Genomic DNA, 23823 nt, shown 5'->3' on the forward strand with positions numbered 1-23823 from the left:
GATTTAAACAGAAATTCAAATGTGAATTATCCTTTGTTCCAAGAATCTTTTAAATCTGTGTATAATGCCAGTAATCAATTTGAAATAATACAGTTAAAAAAAGTTTCAGATAAATGAAAAAGGCATAGGTGCCTTATAATTTCGACCAAGGTTGTAACAACTATAAATACGAACTATTAATTCTATAATTTACTCGTAGAAGGGAGAAAAGAATGTTGAGAGCGAGGGCGAAAATAGAATTTTATCGATTGCATCATTCTACCGAGATACGTAACGTGTAATTTCGCATGCATGTGTTCCTCGTGCCAAGGAATTGATCGAGCGTGTACCTATCAATTAGTTTAACTGCACTTTGCGATTTCTATTCTGATGCTGTCAACGCGTCATAAAGCACCTTTTTTTTATCATGAATGGAAAGAATCGCACTTGTCGCTTGTCCATAGAAAACAGATCGTCGACAATAGGCTCGATAGTATGTACGTCCTATCGAACATTGAATACGCTCTCGATCGTGATTATAGGATAAGTCGAGAATGATTGTGATTGTGCCGCGAAATTATATAATGTTAAAAGAATGACGTGTATTCTCGACTTTTTGGGGATTTCTAATACTATCTTTAACTATGCTATGATTATTTAATTATGCTAATACTGTCTTTAATTATGCTTGAGAATTATTAAAAATTATTAAAATTGAAATTCAGTTTTTAAACATAATCAAACAATAAATATTTTAAAAGCAATTTATAAAATATACACACTTTTGCAAATATTACAGAAATAAACGGTAGTTGCAAATCCTTCCATATGCAATTTTTTTAAAATAATATGTTTAAAAAATTAACTTGCGCGTTCCGAGATACTGACTAATCGATAGACAAATTCTTTCGTCACAAGATGTTTAAGAACAAAAAAAAAAAAATTCTTGCGGAGACGTGGTAAACGTTAGATAAAGTTTGGGATGCGAATAACTTCCGAACTGGAAAGTTTACGCGAGCAGTAGACTGTCGCAGACGCTTTCAAGAGTACTCTGTGGCTTCCGATCGACGACAGGAAATATTAGTATCGCGAGCTCGTATCGAATTTTCGCGCGGTAACTCCTCGTATTCGGATATTAAAGTTGGCGGCGCCGCGTGAATTGAGGTAAAAGTTCCGCTATTGAATATACCGCGTGAATAAAATGACGAAAGGGATTTTGACGCCTACTAAATCGATTTTACTATGTTACTTCACATATATTTCACATGATATTCACAGGGCAAACAAAAATTGGTATTTATATGGAAATATGATACAGAATTGCTGGTACAGAATTCATAGTCTGCCTATAAAGCTTTATAGAATTCGTGTAAATTAGATGTGATAACTTTAAGAAAAAAATTTTTAAGTATTAGGACGCATGAGAGAAAATCTACATTGAGAGAAAATTACTAAATTTTAATAAATATTTAATAAGTATTTAGAAATTTCAAGAAGAAAGGATTTAAAAATGCTAACTACAGGAATGCAAATTATACAAATTGTTAAGCCATTTAAAAAGTATTTCTTTTTTTAAGAATAGAATATAGCATATTTATATTTAAAAAATGACAATTCTCTTACAATACTCTTGAAAATTTGGAGAAAGATTTGGAAGAAACGGAGAATAAAAATAAAAATTTTATCACACGTGCAGTTAACTAATTGTGAATATTCTGTCAGTTTTATTTTTCTATTCTGGAAAATAATTGGCATGTTGTAAATGTTCCGATGAATAAACTTCAAAATAAATGATTCAGCTCTGAGCAGCTCTGATTGCTCTGAAGAAAATGGGCGATGGTGATCGTAAGATCGGGAATCCATGTTCTTTCAGTTAATAGTTAATTATGATTCTTGCTTAGCTCATGTAGAAAGAAAATTAATGCGAAGGTAGCGGCGTGTAACGAGCAAGTCGACGAAGCCGAACGCGCGCGAGTTAAAGCACTCCCGGATTCATAAAAGTCCGACCTCCGTATATCCTTCCTCCTCTCTTTTCTCTCGTTGAGAACGTGCCGAGCGTTTCTAGGCGAAGCTTTTTTTGCGAAAGCTCATTTTGCTTCGCAGTTTGAACTTTCCTCGTGTTGAAATTACGATAAATGTGTTTTCGCGTCGTATATTGGTACGTACGTACGATATTTCAGAATACATCAATAATGAATATAGGCTTTCAATAAAACAGACATTTATTTTCAACACGAATTTAGCACTAATGTACATATATGCCATTTAAATATAAAGATTCTATGAAAGCACTGTTTAATCTTATCTAATTTTTTATTAGTTAATATTGTTTTCTCTTTATTTATATTATTGAAAAAGGGACAAGTACAGTTGTCGTTATTAAAATAATTTCATAATTATTAAAATAATACCTTTTTTTTTCAATAAGTATGTATCCAGTATTAGAGTAAAATCGATTTCAATGTAGCGCCGATAGAATGGACTTTAACTAGAACCATAACTTGTTGAACAACAAGATATTTCAATTAAAATGTAACAATTTTAATTAATTCATTTATTAATTTTGAATTTAATTGTTTTGGATTTGATGATTATTTGAACTGATTTTACGTATTAATTTTGGAATATTCATCGCCATAAAATACAGTATCTATCGTTTTTACGTCTCTTCATCTGCGCTCGTTATCGGCAATTTTAATTCTTAGTAATTTTGTGAAAATCCGATTGCTAAATTAAATCGTGACAATTAACTAATTGTATAGAGTACCAAGTTACCGAGGACACCGAATACGAATATCGAAAAATATCCTATATATATATCTGTAGAAGCTTGTCAACTGCAAAAGTCTCTTTTGTATTCATTTTATTACAAAAATGATCGTTTGACATTAATAGTGTGTTTCTCTTCATATGCAGTCAAGTTTTTTTTTGTAAAAAATAAAAATTTTTTGTAAAAAATTTATTGCAGTCAAATTTTTTTTTTTTGTAAAAAATTGTGTCGAATATGATGCGTGTAAAATTGATTCGATATTGATTATACAAAAATATTTTTGTTTAGCGATTTTTGGATTAACGAATTAGCGTTTAAATAAAAAATAATGAGTTTGATTAATAATATTGGAAAACAATTCTTTTAAAATTTTGTCATATTATAAATAACAAAGTTAATTATTTATTAAAGATAACTTTAAAGAAACTTATTTTAAAGAATAAACTTCGTGAAATTGTAAGCAGCTGTTAATTATCTAATTTTCTAATTAATAATTGATACATAGAAAATACTTTTTTCTTTTCGTTTTTCAACCTTTTTATTAATGAAGGTTGATGAATATCACGGGTACGGAGAGCAAGATATATAATAACGACATGATGACGACACTTGATCGTGTTATATCATTCCGTTTTGCTAAATGAATAAGTGCGACGCGAGACTCGCTTTTCAGCCGGGCAATATTCAAATTTCCCTTGACGAGGGTTTTAATGAAATCCGCGAGAACCGTGCACATGATCCTTCCCCTCGGCTCGGTGGAATAATCGCCGGCTTAACGCGCGCACAGTCGACTCGCCTCCGGGTCTGGATGTTAGTTCTTGCCCATGCTGCCGCTCGCGAATTTTAATCGAGAATCGTAGCAGCTCGAACGCGTACCAGAAGTTACGAATAAAAGCGAAGAAGAGAGCTTTAACTTCTCTCCGAAACTGGATTTCCTCGAGAAACTCGGACTCATTTTCTACAAGCGATTTGTCGAAAAGTCGCTGCCGGAGTTGCTTATTTTAAAAGCGTCAGCAGAGCGCTTCGACGATTATAGGGAGAAATCTTGCTCTTATTACAGACGTTTGAAGAGAGCGCGCTTTGTCGTTGGATTTTATATAGGTAATATCGTGTTTCCAAAATAAATCAAAATACCGCGTCCTGTAAATAAATATTGAACGCTTGTAATTTTGAAACAAGATAAGATTATCATACTTTGAATACGAATTGTAATTATTATATATAACTACATCTAAAATAGTAATACACTTGTATTTACACGCATGAAAAATAATAGATTATATTTATTTTACGTATAATCTTGCCTTTTTTGCAATTGTAACTTAATTGTAACCTAATTAGTTCATGCAGAGGATTGTATCATATCAACTTGTTAAATTCATATTATAATTATACTGAGAGAATATTTTTTTAATGAGAAAAATTATAATTTTTTAAAACGTGTATTTTGATGCAAATATTTGCTTGTTTTATTTAAGTAAAGAGATTTTGTTTTAGGTAAATACATATGTTACCTTAAGTATATAATTTTTACATTTTTTACATTTAAATAATGATTTTATAAGCTCACAATATTATTACACTTGATTAAATTGTTTTTTTTATATTTAAAAAAATTTGATTATCTGAAATTTAAAAATTATTTAGCAGTAAATATTTTCTAGAACTGCAATAAAAAATTATTTAATTAAAAATTATTTCATTTTACTTACATAAATATTTCAATTAAGAACTTTTTAACTAGATTGCAAGTAAATAAGCAATCAGGACCTACCGAGTAAATAATTCTTTTGTGTTAAGTAAATTAAAAAAATTTTTCTCTTTCTCTCTGTGTATGCAAATAGTTATGATTATCATAAATCAAGTGTTATAATATTTCATTTTTTTATTACTAATATGTTCTTATTTTTAAGTATTTCGAAATTTTCTATTTTAATTAATAAAAGAAGTTCGACAAAAGGTAAAAGATGAACGAAGGTGATATTCAATAATAAATGAGATTAGATCGAAGTATGAATAATATAAATACAGAAGTACGCTCTAAATGGTCAGAGTTGGTAGGAGACATTTTTGTCCATTGAGCAATGCAAAATTATCTTAACGTTATTCAATATTAATCTAGAGCGACATGAAACTTTAATGAAAAGCGCATTACGCAGAAAGTCCCGCGTGGTAAGCTCGACAAGCTCAAACTCTGGCTCCTGTTTCCAACTACATAGATCGGCTTCGCTGAGGTGTGACATCTGCGCATCGCGTGTCCTCCCCCTTTACTAAGTTAATTATACTTCCAAATTGCACTTTATGCCTATTTACAAGCACTTTGCCAAGTTTCATACAATCCGCAACGATGCGCCATTACATACAAAATTGTGAGGAAGTTTGCTTATAAAATAAATATATTGTCCAGTCAATGCCGGGAGCCAGCCACAGGTTCATCGCATTATACATACGTCAGATATAACTTTCCGAATTAGATTAGAATTTTTATTAATTTAAAAAATGGTTTAAATATATGTTTATAAAAAAATATTAATAATAATTCTATCTTTATAATTGCAAGTTTTTATGGATTTCTTAAAAATCTAAGAAACATTATTAAAGTTTTAGTTGGAATTTCATTTGATACATATATACTTTTTATATGTTTATCTTTCGCATGCACATTTATTACATGTAATTTTTATATTTATCCGTTATTGTCGAATAGTATATTTGATAGATAACACTGTGATTTATTTTTTAAAGGCAGATTCCTCCTCTACTTTTTTATAAGAAATTAAATCGCGAATAATCTTAGAACCTCGTCATCACGCGCTTATGATAACGCGAGCTCAAACTCGGGAAAAGCTGCGCTTTTGCAGTTAAGCTGTGCTCGAACTGCTCAACCAGGGCCGCCTCTTTTCCGTTTCAATGCGACCTTTCCGAGCTTGAACTTTCCGACAATTAACAAAGTCTCGCTCGGCAAGCTAATTGAGTTTTCCCGCCAATTATCCGCGGCCCCACCCGACAATTACTTTTATTTCCGTCTCTTTCTCTCTCTCTCTCTCTCTCTCTCTCTTTCGCATACGAAATGTAGCTCCCTGTCGACTTCGTATTTTTCAATCGCCTCAAAGTCCGTCGTAAAGTAAACGGATCTGCGAATATCCGAAGGATGGTGGCCTAAGCTAACCTGGCCGAGGCTAACTTCTTCACCGAGGTCAGATAAGAGGAATTGGGGTAGAAGTCGCGACTGCCGTCAGGGCTGTTCAATTTCTGCTCTTTTCCTCCTTGCCTTTCTATTTGCGGTCGTAAAGACGATTGCGCGGTTCTTGCCGAATCCTTCAGCGAAGATAGCAGGACGACGCGGACGAGAACAATTCTCAAGACGTGAGAGCTCGATAGATCCTATCGGCGATAAGACATTTCCGATAGTCAGTGTACATATATACTACAAAGTCGGAGAATCGTCCTGAAAGAGAGACTAAAGGGTGGTAGAATCTCTGATAGAATTGTTAATATAAGTGAGCTGACTCAGACGGCTTTTGAATAATGATATAAAAGAAAGAAGTGGAAATGGCGAAATAAATTTATTTGAATAATTAATTATTAAAGTGAAATTTATTATATTTGGCACGCTTAAAATTCAAACGTATGACTGGTTATAATTTCTGACTATTTCAGAATTTACAAACTCCTTCTCTCCGTAGAATTTTACGGAATTTTTAATTTCAATTTAATTCTAAAGTTAACACTTTTAATTTGAATTTGATTGCGCAAAACTTGAGCACGTTACTAACGAATGGCGCCCGCCCGAATAATTTCTCGCTCGGCTTAACTGTAGCGAATATCGTTCAAGAATTCGCAGAGCATTAACATTTACATTAACTTTTCCAATATCAAAATTTTTACATTAACAAGAAACTTATTAATTTTATAATTAATTATTAAACCGTACGTTAAATAATAGCGGAATTGTTTTGAAATCGGAACGCGCCACAAAAGATACGCTATTACATATAATTATTGTAAAGAATAATTATTACTTGCCTCGATCATGATTACATGAATAATTAATTTCGAATATTGTGCATTCACGTGATCCTGTTATACTGTAAAAATATAATTAGAATATTGATAGAAAAAAAATCAAATAATGAGTTTCGCTCTTTTCGAAAACTTATTTCTCAAAATCACTTTATTCCCGTAAATAGGCCACGCAAATAATTACGTCGGGAAATGTTCGATTACAGCAGTGTCAGCATCAGTCCGGATCACGCACGTAGTGACCACGTAGATCGTGATCGCGGCGCGATGGAGGGAGCAGAAGAATTAAGTGGGAAAGTGACGTAACGCATGCTAGTCCCCGCCGCGGGGGAGAAGTAGTAAACTTCGTGAGAGTGTGCGACGTACATACGCGTGTGCTGTGCGCGCCGAGAATCACGAGGCAGAGTCACGAAACACTTTGAGTCGGCACGCTCGCGAGCGAGGACCGTCCTCCTTCATTCACTTCTCGCGATCGCGATCTCGGTCGGTGAACGTGGCTCGTGGATCGCGATCGATTGGGCACATTGGGTCAATATCTCGGCGACGCAGTGCTCCATCGCAGGGAAGAGCGAGGCAGCATGCCGTTCTTTAAGAAACTTCGCAGATTTTCCCGCCATAAAAGTGAGTCCTTTTTTTTGGGGATTTTTTTTTTCATTCAATTAATGCAGGATAAAAGTACGACGTTCGCTTTTCTCAATTTCTTATGTTAGTATGAATATAATCCTTAGTTATGCAAGAAACGTCCAACCCACAAAATTATAATCCGTACATTTGTCTACATCAAACAAAAAAAATCTGAACCTAATATGTGTCTAAAATTGATTTAAAAAAAAAAAAAAAACAGTTTTTACTTACATTTTTAAGTCACATCAAATATCATATAATGTAGGTCAATGAATGCATTAGTTTGAAAGCCCGATTGGCATTAATATTGCACAATAATGGCATCGCGAAACGATGAAAATTTTGCAATAATTGCTCTAAAGGCTAAAGTGATACATCATAACGCAAAAGTTTCAAAATAAAATTTCTACTAATATTTATCTCTATCTCTAATATTTATCAAAAGTTAGACAAATCTAAGTTTAAGGTGTAAATATTTTATAATTATTTAAGAAATCATTTAACTCTTTGTTTAAAATGTCATACTGAATGTGTAATATTTCATGCTGCAATATTTTTATAATTATGCATTTATATAAAAAACATGTACGTATATTAATTATATTTCTTAATGTTCCATAATACAGCTAAAATATTGTTTAATTATTAAACAATTTTTTTTAAATTTAATTTTGCAAATATACCATTAAGATGAATCGACATCATTATTTTGCTGAAATACTATTTCAAGATTATATGCGAATGATAAACAGTTATCAATATTTTATAAAAGATCAACACTTTTACATCTATTTTTATAAATATATTTACATAATTGAAAATTATTTATTTTTTATATAAGATTTTGTCGATATAATTTAATAAATGTTATATCGAGGAATTAATTATCTCACGCAAGTTACTCAATAGAATATACAATATAATAATTCTTAATAATTCTCTTTTGACATAAAGTTCATTCTTATCACTTATGTGACATTCTATGTGATAAGAGGAACTTAAGAATTGTTATCATCTCTTTGACATATAAATTCTTATTATTTTCTATTCACTTTTATATTTTGGATTTGCAGAGCAATTTTAAATTCGTTATTTTAATATATCACGCGAGCTTATTTTCATTGGATTAATAAAAATTTTTAACCCGAAGGCCGTTTATTCGCCGCTCGGTATTCTCGATACAACGCGCGACGTTATTTCCTCTCGGTTCCCATCTCGCTAAGTAGCACATCTCTTCGACTAAAGTCGTTCGTAATCGAATTCCGTCCCGGGGACGAGAGGAGAGATTCTCGAAGCGCATCTCGACGGTGCGCTCCCTTTAAGGACTCGCGCCACGATTCGAGGGCCATCGCCTTCGTCTTAATGCAGTTTCGAATTGATCGGGACATGCCGTTCCCTGGGGAGACTGCGAATCAGCATTCGCGGTGTAATTCGCGCGACAACGCGCTCAGCTGCCGCCAAATGAAACAGTTTGCGAGCGGCGCGATTTCCCCAGCTGATTGTCGCACACCGATCGTCGTAATCGATGTAACGGTGCTATCGAAAACCTGTGTTGATGCGGAACATGGTTGGAAATGTAATCAAACTACGGCAAATAAATACGATCGAGTAGCAGAATAATTATAATTATTGGGCAAATAGTAATTGATACGTACTGCAACTAATTAGAACTGAATTTGATCATCATGTGCAAATTTCAATTATTTGAGCGATTAATTTATGATAAACAAGATGATTTTTACATTTGACCGATCAACGTGATGTTAGATAATACTTTATTAAGTATGGGTCGTATTTCAAAACATTACCAGAAATTTAAAAATTATATATCGTAGAACATCCTAATATTATTATACGTTTGAGTATCTGCGTAAAAATTGAGCACAATTTACAACATATTAGTTTAAAAGTTACTCAAGTTTTTCTATTGATTCTTATGTAAAATCGGATTTTGCAACACGTATTTGGAAATTTGATGGAAAAGTAGCATTACCGATTGAATCAAAATTTTTATGTACACTAATCAAACTCTAATAAATATTTGTATAAATAACAAAAATTCACTTTAGATCCACTTATTTGTTTAAAATTTATTTATTTAAAACTGCGGCAAAATTATAGTAATTTTCACTGCAAGAAATTATTTTCCAAACCAAAATGAAATTTTTCATTGTTTTCTTCTTTGCTGCCAGTTTCAGGGTCAAAATTCGCAATCAAAATTTTTTATTGTTGATTAGGAAAAAAAGAAGCTTTTTGTTTTTAAATTAATTTGGCTCATATTGTATAACCAAAATATCTTCAAAGTGACGCCAATATTTTAAAAATAAAACGTTTGATTTGTTCAGAAATTATTCGTACACAATCGAACGTTCTTTGTTTGAAATGTCACTTCGTCATTCAGAAAAACAATGCAGAATAGGTTAAAATTTCAATGTGTCTTGAATTTTATTTTGTACGTTATACGTGTCAACGCGTTTGGAACAATGAAATTTCCAGATTTTTATTTGCAGATATTCAACTTTAGTTTCTAAAAACACAAATAAAGGATAAATTTTGTAAGCGTAATTTTCATGCGTAAGTTAAAAAATTGTCTCATACAATCGGTCGTTGCACTGATGTCTCAATACATTGCGGCCGTAATTTTTATTCAAATATAAAAGTCGCACACAAGTTTTATTTTGATTTCACTGCGAAATTGCGTACCGCCCTGCCTTACTGTGGAACAAGCGACGCGTATATCGAATACGATGAAATATTGAAGTCGCGTATACGCTCGTTTGTGAAGATACGAGTGCGACGTACATTGTGCGTTGTCGCGCATTCTATTTTACGGCGACAACGTCATGTTTACAGTTGTCAAGCGATTCGCGTATATCGATCCTGAACGCGTCGCGTTTTCGCGCTCGGAATAAATATCAGTCAATATTTATTGCGGGCCGTTTGAATTCATCAAAAACACGCGCTCCGCTGCGACTCTCGGAAAATAATAACGCGAACGCGAATTGCGCAATTATGAACGGCGAAATCAAAATAATGGCGGGAAATTATTGATTGTTCGAAGAAAAACTGTTGCCGATAGATTTTTTTTATCAAAATAACAGTATTGTTCTTCTTAATAAACCTCATCGTTTTAGTTCCATATTCGGATCTGTATTTTTACAACTTGGAGGAAATTGTGGAGGATGAAAGAAAAATTGCGATAGTAGATTGAGAATTCTAATTCATCACTGTACAGAGATAAATTCAACGAGAAAATATAATACAAACGTATCTCTCATTTTGAATGAAAGATAATTTGTTATATTGGAGAAATTCAATAACTCGCGCTATAAAGAGTTAATCGAGCGATACTCATACAAGATCAATAAGATCGGACCGCTGGAAACAACTGGTGTCAGCGTTTTCTCGACGGAATCGTTTCTCTTTTTCTTTATTTGCATCCATTACACATTGCAACGTCTTAATTATACGCCTTTATCGTGCGTGCGTCATTTCCTTTCACTCTTGATTTTTTAACGAATTTTTTAAATAGTGCTTCTTTTAATTTTTTTTTTTGCGTTGTGCTTTACGACGATAATTCGGTATTTTCTTGTACAGTTTCCTTGCAACGTATAATTTCCGTTTCTCCGCAGTGGCTTTACATAATAAAGCGGTGCAGTTTTCACTTTTCGCCAATCGTGAATTCTGTCAGAAATCGGTCGATGCCGTAATTCGTCGATTCGTAATCTCGCTCGCTCAAATTCGATAGCAAGAGTCGTTTACGAATTCGCAATAGCCACAAGTATTGCATCAGTTTTGGAAATTCTTTTAAAGAAACTGTCGTTGATTTCAACATTATTATAAGAATTTCTCGGAAAATTTAGAAAGACGAGATATTTTTTTTCCAGACAATATATGTTTTCTCTCTTGCAGAAATTAACATACAAAAAAAGGTTTACTTATCTATTATACACAGAGAAGAATTAGTATCAAATCAACAATTCATTGTTTCATCTATAAGCAAGAATATCAAATCTTTTTGAAAGAAGAATTTACAATTTTAAATATTTCATATTTATAATTTTAATTTGCAAGAATTTATAATCTTATAATTTGGTTACATAAAGAAACAAAATTTGTTCATGTAAGCAAATTATGTTTGTTTAAGATTATACATTCTTTGAAGAAAATTTGGTATTCTTACTTACTAGGAAACAATGAATTGTTGATTTGATAATAATTTTTTTTGTGTATGTTTTTTTCTTTGTGATATTTTGTGTATCTTTTGACCGGCAATTTATATAAAAATTTGTCAGATAATCAAATTGTTATCAATTTTTATTATTATTACGTAATATTAATACTGCTCGTTTATGATTATAGTTTAGTTATTAATGTATGAAATGTATATATGTGGTAGTACATTTTTCTCAGATAAGTAATGAGTTTTTAAAAATAGAGAAACGTAAAGAAAAGCATATAATAAGTATACGTAAATCTTTTGTAAAAGTTTTGCCAATTCAACTGCACTTTTCCTCGGGAAAAACCTACTTCGTCTCTCAGTCATTTATATTTGAAGGTCTTCTCTTCCTTCTTTCAGTTTTTAAATTACTCGAGTTTCGTTCTGCTTGTAGGATAGCTCGCTTCCATTTTTCCGGGGACACGATGCGCCATAGTGCATACTCTGTGCGCCAGTCGACAAATTTACAGTTTGCGCATATGCTTGTATATGCTCGCGAGTTTACATCATCTGGCGTCGTCGTTTATTCAAATACATGCGAGCGTGCGCGTCCATCATTTCGGTGACTGAATTTCTGTCCTTTTCGGCGAACCGCGACATTAGAGGGTCGCCTGTGTTGCGTGTCTATGTGCCTCGACGGAAAATTCATTTCCCATCTCAAAACGTCGCCGTTGACCTTTATGGTCTTGAAGCAGTAGCAAAGTAATAGCTCTCGCAAGAAGTAGATTAATCAATGTAGCGCGCGCCTTTGTGCAGCTGCACGAGAGTCGATGTTATAAAGCGCCCGAAAATGTTGCGAGTAAAGTGAGAGCGGAACAATTAATACTTTCAAAAATTGATTTTACGCCATGTTGATTATAAACGTCAATGTATATGTACGTGTTGATGGGATTGAAATTGAAATAAATAATAACGCGATCAGTATTCGTGCTTAATTAAACAATTAATTTTGATGGTTAAATAAAGGTACGATAAATAAAGGATATTTTGAAGTGTCAATTTTAATGGAAACTCTATTAATTGTGTTTCAGAGATTAATTAAATTTAATATTATATAATATTTTAATAATTTACAAAGAAATAGATAACTGTATATCAGCAACAGAAAGAAAGAAACAAACATGGACATATAAAAAAGTTTATATTGAAAATGACGTAAAATAAATTTTTAATGTGCTGAATTTGAGTGAAAATCTAATAAAAGTTTGGATAAGAATATATAAATTAGCGTTGCGTATCGAGTTTATATAAAAAAATTTTTCAATATTTTTTTTCTTTTGAATTATCAAGCATATATTTATTATTGAAAGTTCAAATTGTAATAGGTTGAACTTATTTTTAATATTTTGAGTTATGAATTTTAATTTTAGAAATCCCGGATTATCGATGACTTGAATTAAAAAAAAAAAGAGAGAGAGAGAGAGATTTAAGCAGAACCTAAGATTGTTGATTAGTTTACACAATCAATACATTTTCTTGTTCACTGAAATCTTAAATCCTGAGGCCTCTTTAACTTCTCCGTCCTGAAAATAGCATCGCGTATAGCAGTTGAAATCCGGCGATGAAATCCAGAGTCACGTTCGTGGAAAAGTTTTGCGCAGACAGCTTAGGGGTTGTAAATGTTTAGGGGTGCAGCCCCTTCGTGGCTGAAAATTTCAAATCCCTTATCGTACATTTTGCTCGATTTTTCGGGTAGCAGCCGAGAGCTTTCTTCGGTTTCTCGCCGCGAAGAAGGATTTGCCGGCGAGATTGTGATTTTATACACATCTCAGTGTCGTTAACCTTAATCCATTTATTTTTCGCCGTTAAAGTGTGCAGAAGTACATCATTATTTATTCTGCATTCTATGGTCCAAATATAATCTTATCAAAGTTAAAATGTTTTTGTGGCGAACGTCTCTCTTTTCTAGATAACTGTTTTTTTTTTTTTTAAGTCATTTTGTTAATTTTCTTATAAAACTCTCCCTCTCTCTCTGATATATATAAAGTCGAATCGATTGTCTTATTTCTTTATGAACTTTAGTACGAGATACAATTTTAACTCATTCATTGCATAAAATTGACATAAGTCTTCCTTTATTAATCGTTTAAATATTAATTTTTTATTAAAGTATTTTTTTCATGATCTAAAACGTTTACTACAATAAAGTTCGTAGCTCCTTTGGCTTGAAAAAATTTTTAATTTTAGCACGTATAAAAAGACTAATATATGCTGCTTAAAAAAGTCTAAATTAAGAACGTCGTCTAAAATAGATGTACTTTTGTCGGAAGACTAATTTTCTCACTAAATCTCGTTAATTTTTCCCGACACGTGGGCCGATCGATTTTTCACATTTTTCTAGAGAAGGCAATAGCGCAAATGCGTTCGCGACAGGCTTTTCTTCATCGAGGTGAGAAAGATTAATATCGCTCTTCTTGCGCTCTCCGGAGAAAGGCAGAAGCGAGTTTATTCGTTCGCGCGCATTTCGCGCGTTACAGACGACGAGACAATTTTATTTCGCTTTAACGATAAATAATGGCATACTTTATATTGCCGTCGCGAAATTGTGTAATTTACATCCGCCTTTTGCATGTCTATTGCAATATTTGCGCGCCGATTATACTGTACTCAGTGCAAAATATTATTGCGCTCCAGGCGACTTTTAAATCTGACAAGCGATATGCACCGTTGCATATTAGATAACACACGAGAATATGTGTTTCAGTTTTGTATTAACGCAATTAGGATGTCGTAATAGATAATGATAACGGGTGATTAACCCTTCATTTGTACTAGATTCTACAAGTTACGCAGATAATCATATTTTACTGATGCGTATATTATTAATTTGCTTTGCGTATAAATTAATTTTCAAGTTTTTCTTGCGATCAATGGATTATCTTGCGAAAAATATATATTATCACGAATTAAGGATTAAAAATGTTTTAGAATTGCATGGTATAAATTATATATACATTTGAGATTTTAATTTTTTGTGAAGTTCTGTGAAGGATTAAAAAAGTTCATCATTGAATTAAATTAATTAAACAGTTAACTAATGAAATATAAACGTAATTGACAGACATACGTTTAAATTATTTAAATTGTATAAAACTTAGTTTTGTATAAAGGATTCATGTGACTGTTTCGATCGTATATCTAACTGTAAATCACACAATTAGCTTGACATGATAACAATTGAATGATAACAATTTATCGCTATCGCGACATTATGCAATTTACATGCACATGCCAATAATGCATGCGCAATAAAGAATCACAATTGATCTTTGTTCGACTAGAAGTGAATTCTCAATCTCGGGATTCATCGACATAGCCGCATAAATCGCGCGTTGTCAAGTTCAATACGCGCAATTTCGTATTACAGAATCAATCTTGAAGTTTCGACAGATATGCGCCGTACAATATTTACGTTTTTATCATGCTGAATTGCGTAAAACTCTTGCACGATATACGCGTCTATACGAGCGGGTCGCGAGATTGACCTAGAGGAATTAGCGCAGGCGATTATGATCGCGAAATACGCAATATACTTTATCAATATCTAGTTCAATCCGTCGCTGCGAATTTCCGCTAGTCATCGTGCAGTCAGTTAAATCTTCATTTAATTTCGTTTTACCTCGTAAAGTATACTCCATTCTAACATATATCCAAAGCGTAAGAGAATGTTTAAAATATCGCTACGATGCGCACTTTTATTACGATAAAAAAAAGAATGAAATTTCGAATGACACTGCAATATTGGAGCAGGTTTCTCACAGATACTTTGGATATCTGCGCGAGAGGAAAAGTTATTAATACGATTAATCAAATTTATCTCCATTTTTATCTCATGTGTAATGTTAATTTAAATAATGACTGCTGAGGTCGAGATGATATTCGTTAGCCTACAGATATTCTGCTCGACATGTGTAACGACCGGCACTAATAAAACGCGAGTTCCCGGTAATTTTCGTTAACGCGCGAGATTGGCGATTATTCAGCACATGCGATCTACCCGTCTCATCTACCCGTCAGTTTTAACGGCGACACGAGGCAGCAAAGGGATAACGGAGGGGAAATTAGTATGTTTGAGAAACTCGTTGGCTGTAGATAATGTAGATACATTCGGACGTCGACAAGGATGCGAAATATCGTTGCTGGCAATCGTGCCGCGTCGTCGAATTTAATCTAACGTTAGCACGTCTGGCGGTGCACAAACGGCGGTCTTCGAACTGCAGAAAAGAAATTGGATCGGCATTTCTTCAAGGTGAGGTACGAGTTAGAAAATGAAGGAAGGACGTATAGAAAGAGAAAAGCGAGAGAAAGGAGATAGGACTGAATCAGCAGCGGGGACAAAAGCTCTAGAGAATTCGAAGATAATTCTTTCTTGGCAAATATTTAGATGGAAATCTAATTGTGAAGAGGTACGAAGTTAGAGGATTATACTGATTTAAAGTTCATGGTTGCCGAATGAAATCAAAATCAGTAAATGAATAAGTAAGAGCTAGCGGACGATTTTAGGACAATAGATTTTAATTAGTAAAAATAAAATATACATATATTAAAAATTATTAAAAGATTTATATATAATAAAAAAAAATATATATATATATGAAAATCTTAATATATCTTATTTTTATTAATTAAATCAAATTAATTCTACACCATATATATACGATATATAAAATTTCTATAGAATTCGTCGCTTACGTCTGCATCTCACACATTTCAGTATTTAATACGATTTAATTTCGCACTATTGTTCTATTTTTAACTGAATGTCGGGCGCGAAGGCCGAACTTGAAAAGGAGCTGCCTCCGAACTCGCATCGCACAAATTCATCCTTGGGCCATGACGTTTTGAAATTTTGTCATGTCTCTCGCACACATCCCCCGTGCGGTATTACTTTGCCTCTTTGTTCTAGCTTTTACGCGAATTGTCCGGCGTTACAGTTGACGACGTATTTCTGCTCGTTCGCTCCGACGAGTGAAAAAGGAAACGAGGATTACGAATCGATTGTGAATCGCGCGCTGCCGAGCTTTTGTACTTCTCGCGAGATTCTCTGCGAGAGAGATCAAGCACCGGATTACTACATTCGCCATGTTCTCGTTTTTTTTTCCTTTTACTCCCGCACCTGTCGTAATTCCATTATTCCAGAATTGCTACAATCCGCGACCGGGATGTATAATTTTTCATGCGCTCATACTATGGAAAATTCTCGAGCTTTTCCCGCGGTATATTATTCTCTCGCGAATACTCTGTCCGCGATATTCACGAATAACAACCGTTCGTGGTTCCATCCTCGTTCTCCGCGCGGCACGGTGGCGAACGAGCGATTGTACGCCGTAAATTATATTTATTGTATATTCGCGGCGTATACTTCCGCGGCATATTTATTTTCAAACTGCGCCCTTTGAATTTTTATCAAACAGCTTTTATCAAAAGTTAAACAGTGAAAAGCGAATAAATAATTTTAAATGGAAGTGAGAGTATTTTATATTGGCCCTATACGTTCACATCAAAAATAAAGTTGACTGCGCGAAAGGCTTGAAGAGAAAATAACGCTGCATGCTGCGCGCGACGCGCGCCGGACGCGCCATTTGTTTGTTAGCGTTGAAATATCGCGCTGAAAGTTTTTGCGAGCATAAATCCGCATTAGTTTTTACTTTCATCAGCTTTGTGTACATGAATGCATAACGATATCTGAGACTTAAATAGTCGACGAAGAATGACGAATGCGAATGCTTTTAATGCGGACTTTGATCGATGACTTCTTGTCGATTTTCACGGAGAACGGGTAAGCATGAGTTGACCTCGTTCCTGCTACATTTTCCGATAGGAAAATAAAGGAACTTTCTCGGTGCGATTTCGTGCCTGGAATTATAAAGAGCGCCTCTCGGACTGTCACTGAACTCGGTTATAAACGGCTTTTACGATAATGACGCTACGGCATCGTGAAAAATATTTTAATACGTTACACTTTTATATCGACAATATATAGTAATAAATAAATTTATGTACACTGAGAGAAGAAATTTCTAAATTTTAATCAATATTTATTCGAATAATACCAATGAATATTTACTTACGGTGCATAAACATTTATTCTATAATAAAAAATGATATTTAAATTAAATTATTGGTTCTGGTACTAAATAAATATATATTTACATTTAATAAAGGTTTCATAAATAATTTAAAATTTATTAATTTTTCCCTCCGTGTGTGTAGTAACGTATACAATATAAATGGCAATGTATTATGGTAACATACGTCAGTGGTCAATATTTGATCAAGCATTTTAATTTTAATTCTAAACTATCTGAAAAAAATGTAGAATTGAAAAGAGAGAGAAAAAAACTTCTCTCAGTGGAAAAATTTATTTTTCCTTGTATTTCTTCTTGTTTACACAAAATAAAATTACATGGATCGATGTTACATCTTGCTTCTATATTAGCTCGATCCTATATTAGCTTTTCTGACAATCCTATCGCAGCATCAAGCTCTTCCTTAGTCATAGGATAATCATATTTTTTCCGACCAACGGTGAACAGAACAGTGGCGAGAGAGAGTGAATCGTGGGTGTCCCCCGAGAAATTATTATACTTGATTTCTGCGAGAGAATTTGCACAAGAGTTCGCCCTTTTTCCAGCCATTTTTTCTTCCATCCGATTTTTGCTTGCCGTTTTTTTGTCTTCTCTCCTTTTCTTTCTCTCACCTTTCCCGGCAGAAAAAGTGTTCTCGAACCCTCCGCTACCGCGAGATTTACGGTTCTTGCGTGGCTCTTCTTCGAGAATACGGGCATCACCGCATCCACCTTGTGAAAACAAAGGCGGCAGGGACGCACGCAGGAATTTCGGATGACTATACATATCGGATAAAATTATATTACGTGCACAATCTTAAGAAATCCTTAAAGCAAAAAGTTAATTTAAAATCGCATTGTTTTGAAACGATATAATCTCGAAATGAAACAAATGAAATGATATCCTGAGGTCGAAAATAATTTCGACAGTTTCTACATGTTTTTTTAGATCTTATTATAAATATTATTTTTATTTCTAAATCGAAATATGTTTTCTTTTACTAAATTTTATGCAAAACGAACTTGTTAAAATTTGTAATATACATCAATTAAAGAGAGATAATATATAATTTATTAATCGCAACATAATAATTATTCTATAACGGTTTCACTTTATGTCTTTATCATATTCTATTTGAAAAATGTCAAGTTACATTTATCAAATAATAGGGACGGTCCAGATTTCTTTGTATGCGCCCCTGAAAAGCAGACCTGTTCGCTTCAGCGTCGTATCTTTTCTTCAGCGTGCTCGCTTCTACATCCTAACGAAGAAGAATGGGTGTACGCTTTTCTGTTTCCAATCGCGAATGGCGGAAACTTCGCGCTATATTAAATGATAAAAAGACAATAATACGTTCACAAAAAAGTCGGATATTAATTTTCCATATGGTAAAACTGTGAAATAAGAATTTCTTCCATTTAGCTATATTACACTTTTTTTGTTGATCTTCTTTAATGGCATGCATAAAATTCTTTATTATCAAAAATATAAAAAAAAATATGATACTTTACTACTTGCGGACGCTTGTGTGAGAAACTATCAAAGAAAATTTAAAAAGTTTTCTTTTATCACTTTACTATTACGATTTACTCATTTTAGAGGGAAAGCATTTTAGAAGTTGGAAGGAAAGCAGAAATTGGAGCTGTCACACACGAGCGAAGACTTTGCAATGCGTAAAGAGATACTTAGCAGCGTGACAAAATGGCTCCATTTAACCGCATGGACTAATTAGCGAAATGTGGGGAAAGTTTAATGGCCTTCAAGATCTCGAAATCAAGGAGGAAGAGACAGAGAGAGTGAGAAAGACGATCGTCTCAACCGTCTGCACTTCCTTCCGCAGTAAGGAAATGCTGACCAGAGGCCCGATTGTTGCATCAGCCGGCGTGCAACATGCACTGCCGTTGGGCCCAATTATCCCTTCTCCACCCGCGACCACTCTTTTCTTTTTTTCCTCCTCGTGACTGTAATCGGCCTTCCTCTCGAACTTGCGAGACGATGACGACGACGACGACGACGACGACGACGACGACGACTCGTTATACTTACACACTTTAAACCCTGAATTCTTTCGCATGTCTGGCCTTTCCATCGCGAGAGTCTGCGCCGGACTTGCATCAGCCGATCTCGAGCATGCATCCGACTCGTCTTTCTCATGTGCACGTAAGCGCACGCAGTTGCCTGCAGCTGGTTAACGGTCACGAAATTTTTCTTATTCTCTCGACGGATCTCTTGTCCTCTCTTCCTTTCTTCTTTTCTTGTTTGAGAAACATTTTTCTTTGCTGAACATCTCCAGTTTCATACGTACGTACCTGGACGACATGCGAATCCGCTTTGTCCATTTAATAGTGTTTGGTAACAACCTGATGTCAGTTCATAGAATTTATTCAGAAGAAAGAAAGAAGGGAATATTCAGAAATAATGAAATGGAAAGAAAACTCGCTGAAAATTTATTGTTTTATTTCTTTTGTAATTACGCCGTGTCTTATGAATTTGATATAATATTTAATAATGTAATATATAATATTTAAAATAATTGTTTAATTAATAACAATGAAAAAGAAGTAATTGTAGAGTCATAACACTAGCAATTTTTAATAAACGCTTCTCTTATAAGAAATGTTTATCACATGTATAATTCATGCAAGAACTGAATTTGTTTTATTCAGTTTATTTTGTAACTTCAGTTATTTTAGCAATTAGCCGAGGTAAAGAGAGAGAGAATAGCATTTTTGCCTGAAGATTGTCTTTAATTTACTGTTGCCGTTTGAATCTCCAAAAACAGACAAACCAGCTGAGTTAGGAAAAAGCATGTGTATTACAGTACATTGGTCCGCGAAATGCAAGTTTCTGACGTGTGCGAACGCGAAACCTGCGGCTGCGATCTCCTTGATTTCAGATGTGCTATTCGGGGCAAAACTTAACAGCAAGTGCTACCTCGACGGAGAGTGGAGACGTCACACATATCTCGCTCTTGTTCTCGTTTGCGAGCAGAATTCCCCTAATTGCGTCGTTGATGGGACACCGAGCAACCCGGTCGATGTTTTTCCAGGCATTAAATGGGATTATTACGGAAGCGACGACAATCTGCCGTTTGGCAAAAGCTGCGAGCGCAATCTTAAGAGGAACCGTTCAAGCCTGGGGTTTCCAATAATTCTAATGTTAAATTATTTATCGGCTTAACAGGAGAACAGTCAACACTTTATTAACCGTTTAAGTATTTGATAGTGGAATAATTAATATCACTGATGACGAAAAAAAATACGACGTGGCGAGATGAGAAAGAGGCGAAGTTAACAGCAGATAAAGTTCTATCGGAATTGATTAACCAAAAACTCTTGACATAGGTTTCTTGTGCATGTAGCACAATAAATAGTTGCTGTAGCGTCACTGTAAAATGTCGACGTTGCCGCGGATTAACTTCTATTGCAAGGCGATCGATGGCCGGGTTATCCTCCTTGATTGGAAGTTCTAAAAACCCAAAGAAAATGTCGAAGAGTCTTTTTCTCGAAGCTTGGAGGTATCTCGTAAAGTCGCCAACTGGCTTGACTAGATCAAGTCTAGTCGAAATTGGTCAGTTATGGAGAAGAGAGAAAAAGCTTGCGAAATATGGAGAGAAAAGACGGTCGTCAGGTGAAGACGAGAAAGACGGCGGGAAAGTGGCAGCAAAGAAAGAAGGTGCGCATGCATGAATTGAAAAATATAATCGTTGATCGGATTGGAAAGGGAGGGGCACCTGCAGCAGTGGTACTGCCAGACAGAGAAGCGGGAGAGAAAGAGAAAGAGGATAAAAGGAGATGATGAAAGTCGATGAGAGGATCCGTCACGATAGATCCTTCTCGATCTTTTTAGATCTTACAGTTAAAAACGTCTCACGCAAATGCGTCACTATATTTGCACATGTACGTATATGTTTCCTTGAATATTTATTACTTCGATATGCTTTTCTATATTCAGAGAAATAGACAGTAAGAAAGAAGAAAGAAAGAAAATTAATAATTTCTTTTCTATTTTTTTTGTGAAAGAAGATATGACAGGCTACGCAACAAGAGCTTGTTATCTCATTATTTTAACTTGAAATTAATTATCCTAAAGGCTGAGCTTTGTAATAGAAGGTGTTTGGTGTCTTTTAAGAAAATTCAGTTTTTTATTCTTTAACGCGTTATATCAAATTAAAATAAATTTAAGAGAATATACTTTTACAAATAGTAAATTTTATTAACATCTCTAATAATCTCTAAACACGCTACTTAAACGAAAGAAAAATACTTATACAATTTTTCACTATTATCTTGTCTCAGAAAAATCCTTCTTTAATTATTTTTTTATTGTTATTTTATCGTATTAATTGAGTATTTATGATTTGTAATTTCAAATGTGAAATAACGTACGAGTACATCTCTATCTATAATAGCTTGAACCGAGTAATCAGTCTCCTGTATCAGGCTGCTTGCCTTTGAAGATACACGAAGTTCATACACACAAAACGAGAACATGCTGGTCGTGGCGTGTGCGAGGCTGATGCAAGTCCTCTTGAGACTTTCGTCTTGCGTTCCTCGTCCTTCTGTTACGTGAAGTCTTCACTTAGCTGCCGACACCTTAGATTATGGTCCGTGTTACCAATGCATATACGGGTTAAAGTCCTTCGGCAATCTAGGATTTAGGACGCCTGACATATTCAGTAGTTTTGTACGTTATATTTTTTTTGTAAAGTAAAATTCGCACTTACAGATATTCGTCGTACGTAGATTTTCGTGCGCAGTCTATCATAAAAATGTAAATATATAGAAAAAATTGGTATAGGGAGATTGAAAGATTAAATATATCCTATCTTGGGTAGAAAATAAATGTAAACCGTTTTGACGAAGGGCGAAGGTATAGAAATTTTTATGAGCGGAGATACATGAAATCAATAAAGTCTACAGAAATTTTGATTAAAAGTTGGAATCATCGAGATAATATTATTTAAGAGATGAAAGATATTAAGTAGTACCATAGAAATATTTCGCATTTATTGTTTTACTATGATATAGTTTCTTAAATTAAAAAAAGAAATTACTTTGATTTAACAAATCATTGAATTTTTTCCATTATCACGCACATATACAAGTACATGTACTCATAATTTTCCGAATATTAAATGTTAATTTTAACAAACATGCGTAATTACTAGTGGCTACAGAAGCCACACCGCGAACACAGCGTATTTATATGTTCAACGAAATCGTACAGTTTGCGATAATTACGAAATAGCTTGAATATCCTACGTACACGCGATAACTGCGAAATTCTGAGGCACTCATGTAGCATAATAGCAAGCCATAGGCATGCTCGGCTTACATTGCCTTAACGAATGAAGCCGAATATCGTACAGCAATGAAGGAGTTTACTGCATTACGCATTTATTCAAAGAGAAGAGAATTAGAGGTGAAGTCGGTACGCGTGGGCGATTTCGATGTAAATATTGTAGTAGTCGGGATAAAATTTTCCGAACATTTGAAAATCCGCTCTCTTAAGATATTTAACGTCAAAAATCTTACGACAGTAAAGAAAGACGACAACCAATCGAATTTTTGACGAGGAAAAATCAGCTTCAAATTCCTTAAAGAATTCATGGGGGTGAAGTCGGAAACGAACGTCGTGGACAAATATCTTGCAGAAAATTTATTTTGCCCTAGGTAAAATTGGTCAATATCTATGCACTATACGAATATTTTTCGAGAAGAAGGGTGGGACAAAAGTAGCAGAGTCGATCGCAAAGATCGTGTCATGAAGCCGCACTGTGTCTCCGGTGGAGTTCAGAAATAGCTGGCATAGTTCGCATACACGGCGATACCCAAGAGTCCGAGTTATTCAGAGAGACGGTAGCGCGTCATCTTCCTCCACGTCGGATTTCCCTTTTCTGCTCCAATCTAGATTACTTCGACGAATAGAGAATTGGATTTCATCTCACCTGTAGGAATCGCGAAAGAGGATCCATTTCTTCGCTCGCGCGCGCTCGTCAAAGGCAAGTAATCGGATGGAATTCATTTGCGATGACCTGGAATCTGTTTCGCGGCCAATATCCATCGGATTTTACGGTCGTACGACTTTTGTCTTATCGTCGGTAAGAAAAACGAAAATCGTACGGATATTAAGAATGT

At 34.3% G+C, this 23823-nt stretch overlaps 1 protein-coding gene across 2 annotated transcripts in view; it reads left to right on the forward strand.

Annotated features, from left to right (window-relative positions):
• The window catches only part of LOC105195968 (low density lipoprotein receptor adapter protein 1), an 88182-nt gene that overhangs the window by 8462 nt on the left and 55897 nt on the right, over positions 1-23823 (forward strand). The window contains exon 1 of one of the 2 annotated variants that reach the window (XM_011161643.3): positions 7143-7393. The exons of the other annotated variant lie outside the window; for it this stretch is intronic. Within the exon in view, the coding sequence (XP_011159945.1) occupies positions 7351-7393 (43 nt within the window). The 5' untranslated portion in view covers positions 7143-7350. Of the gene's footprint in view, positions 1-7142; positions 7394-23823 lie in introns of those variants that run through there. 2 annotated transcript variants of the gene reach the window in all.

This window comes from Solenopsis invicta, chromosome 12, assembly GCF_016802725.1.
Source record: "Solenopsis invicta isolate M01_SB chromosome 12, UNIL_Sinv_3.0, whole genome shotgun sequence".
NCBI classification, from domain to species: Eukaryota; Metazoa; Arthropoda; class Insecta; order Hymenoptera; family Formicidae; genus Solenopsis; species Solenopsis invicta.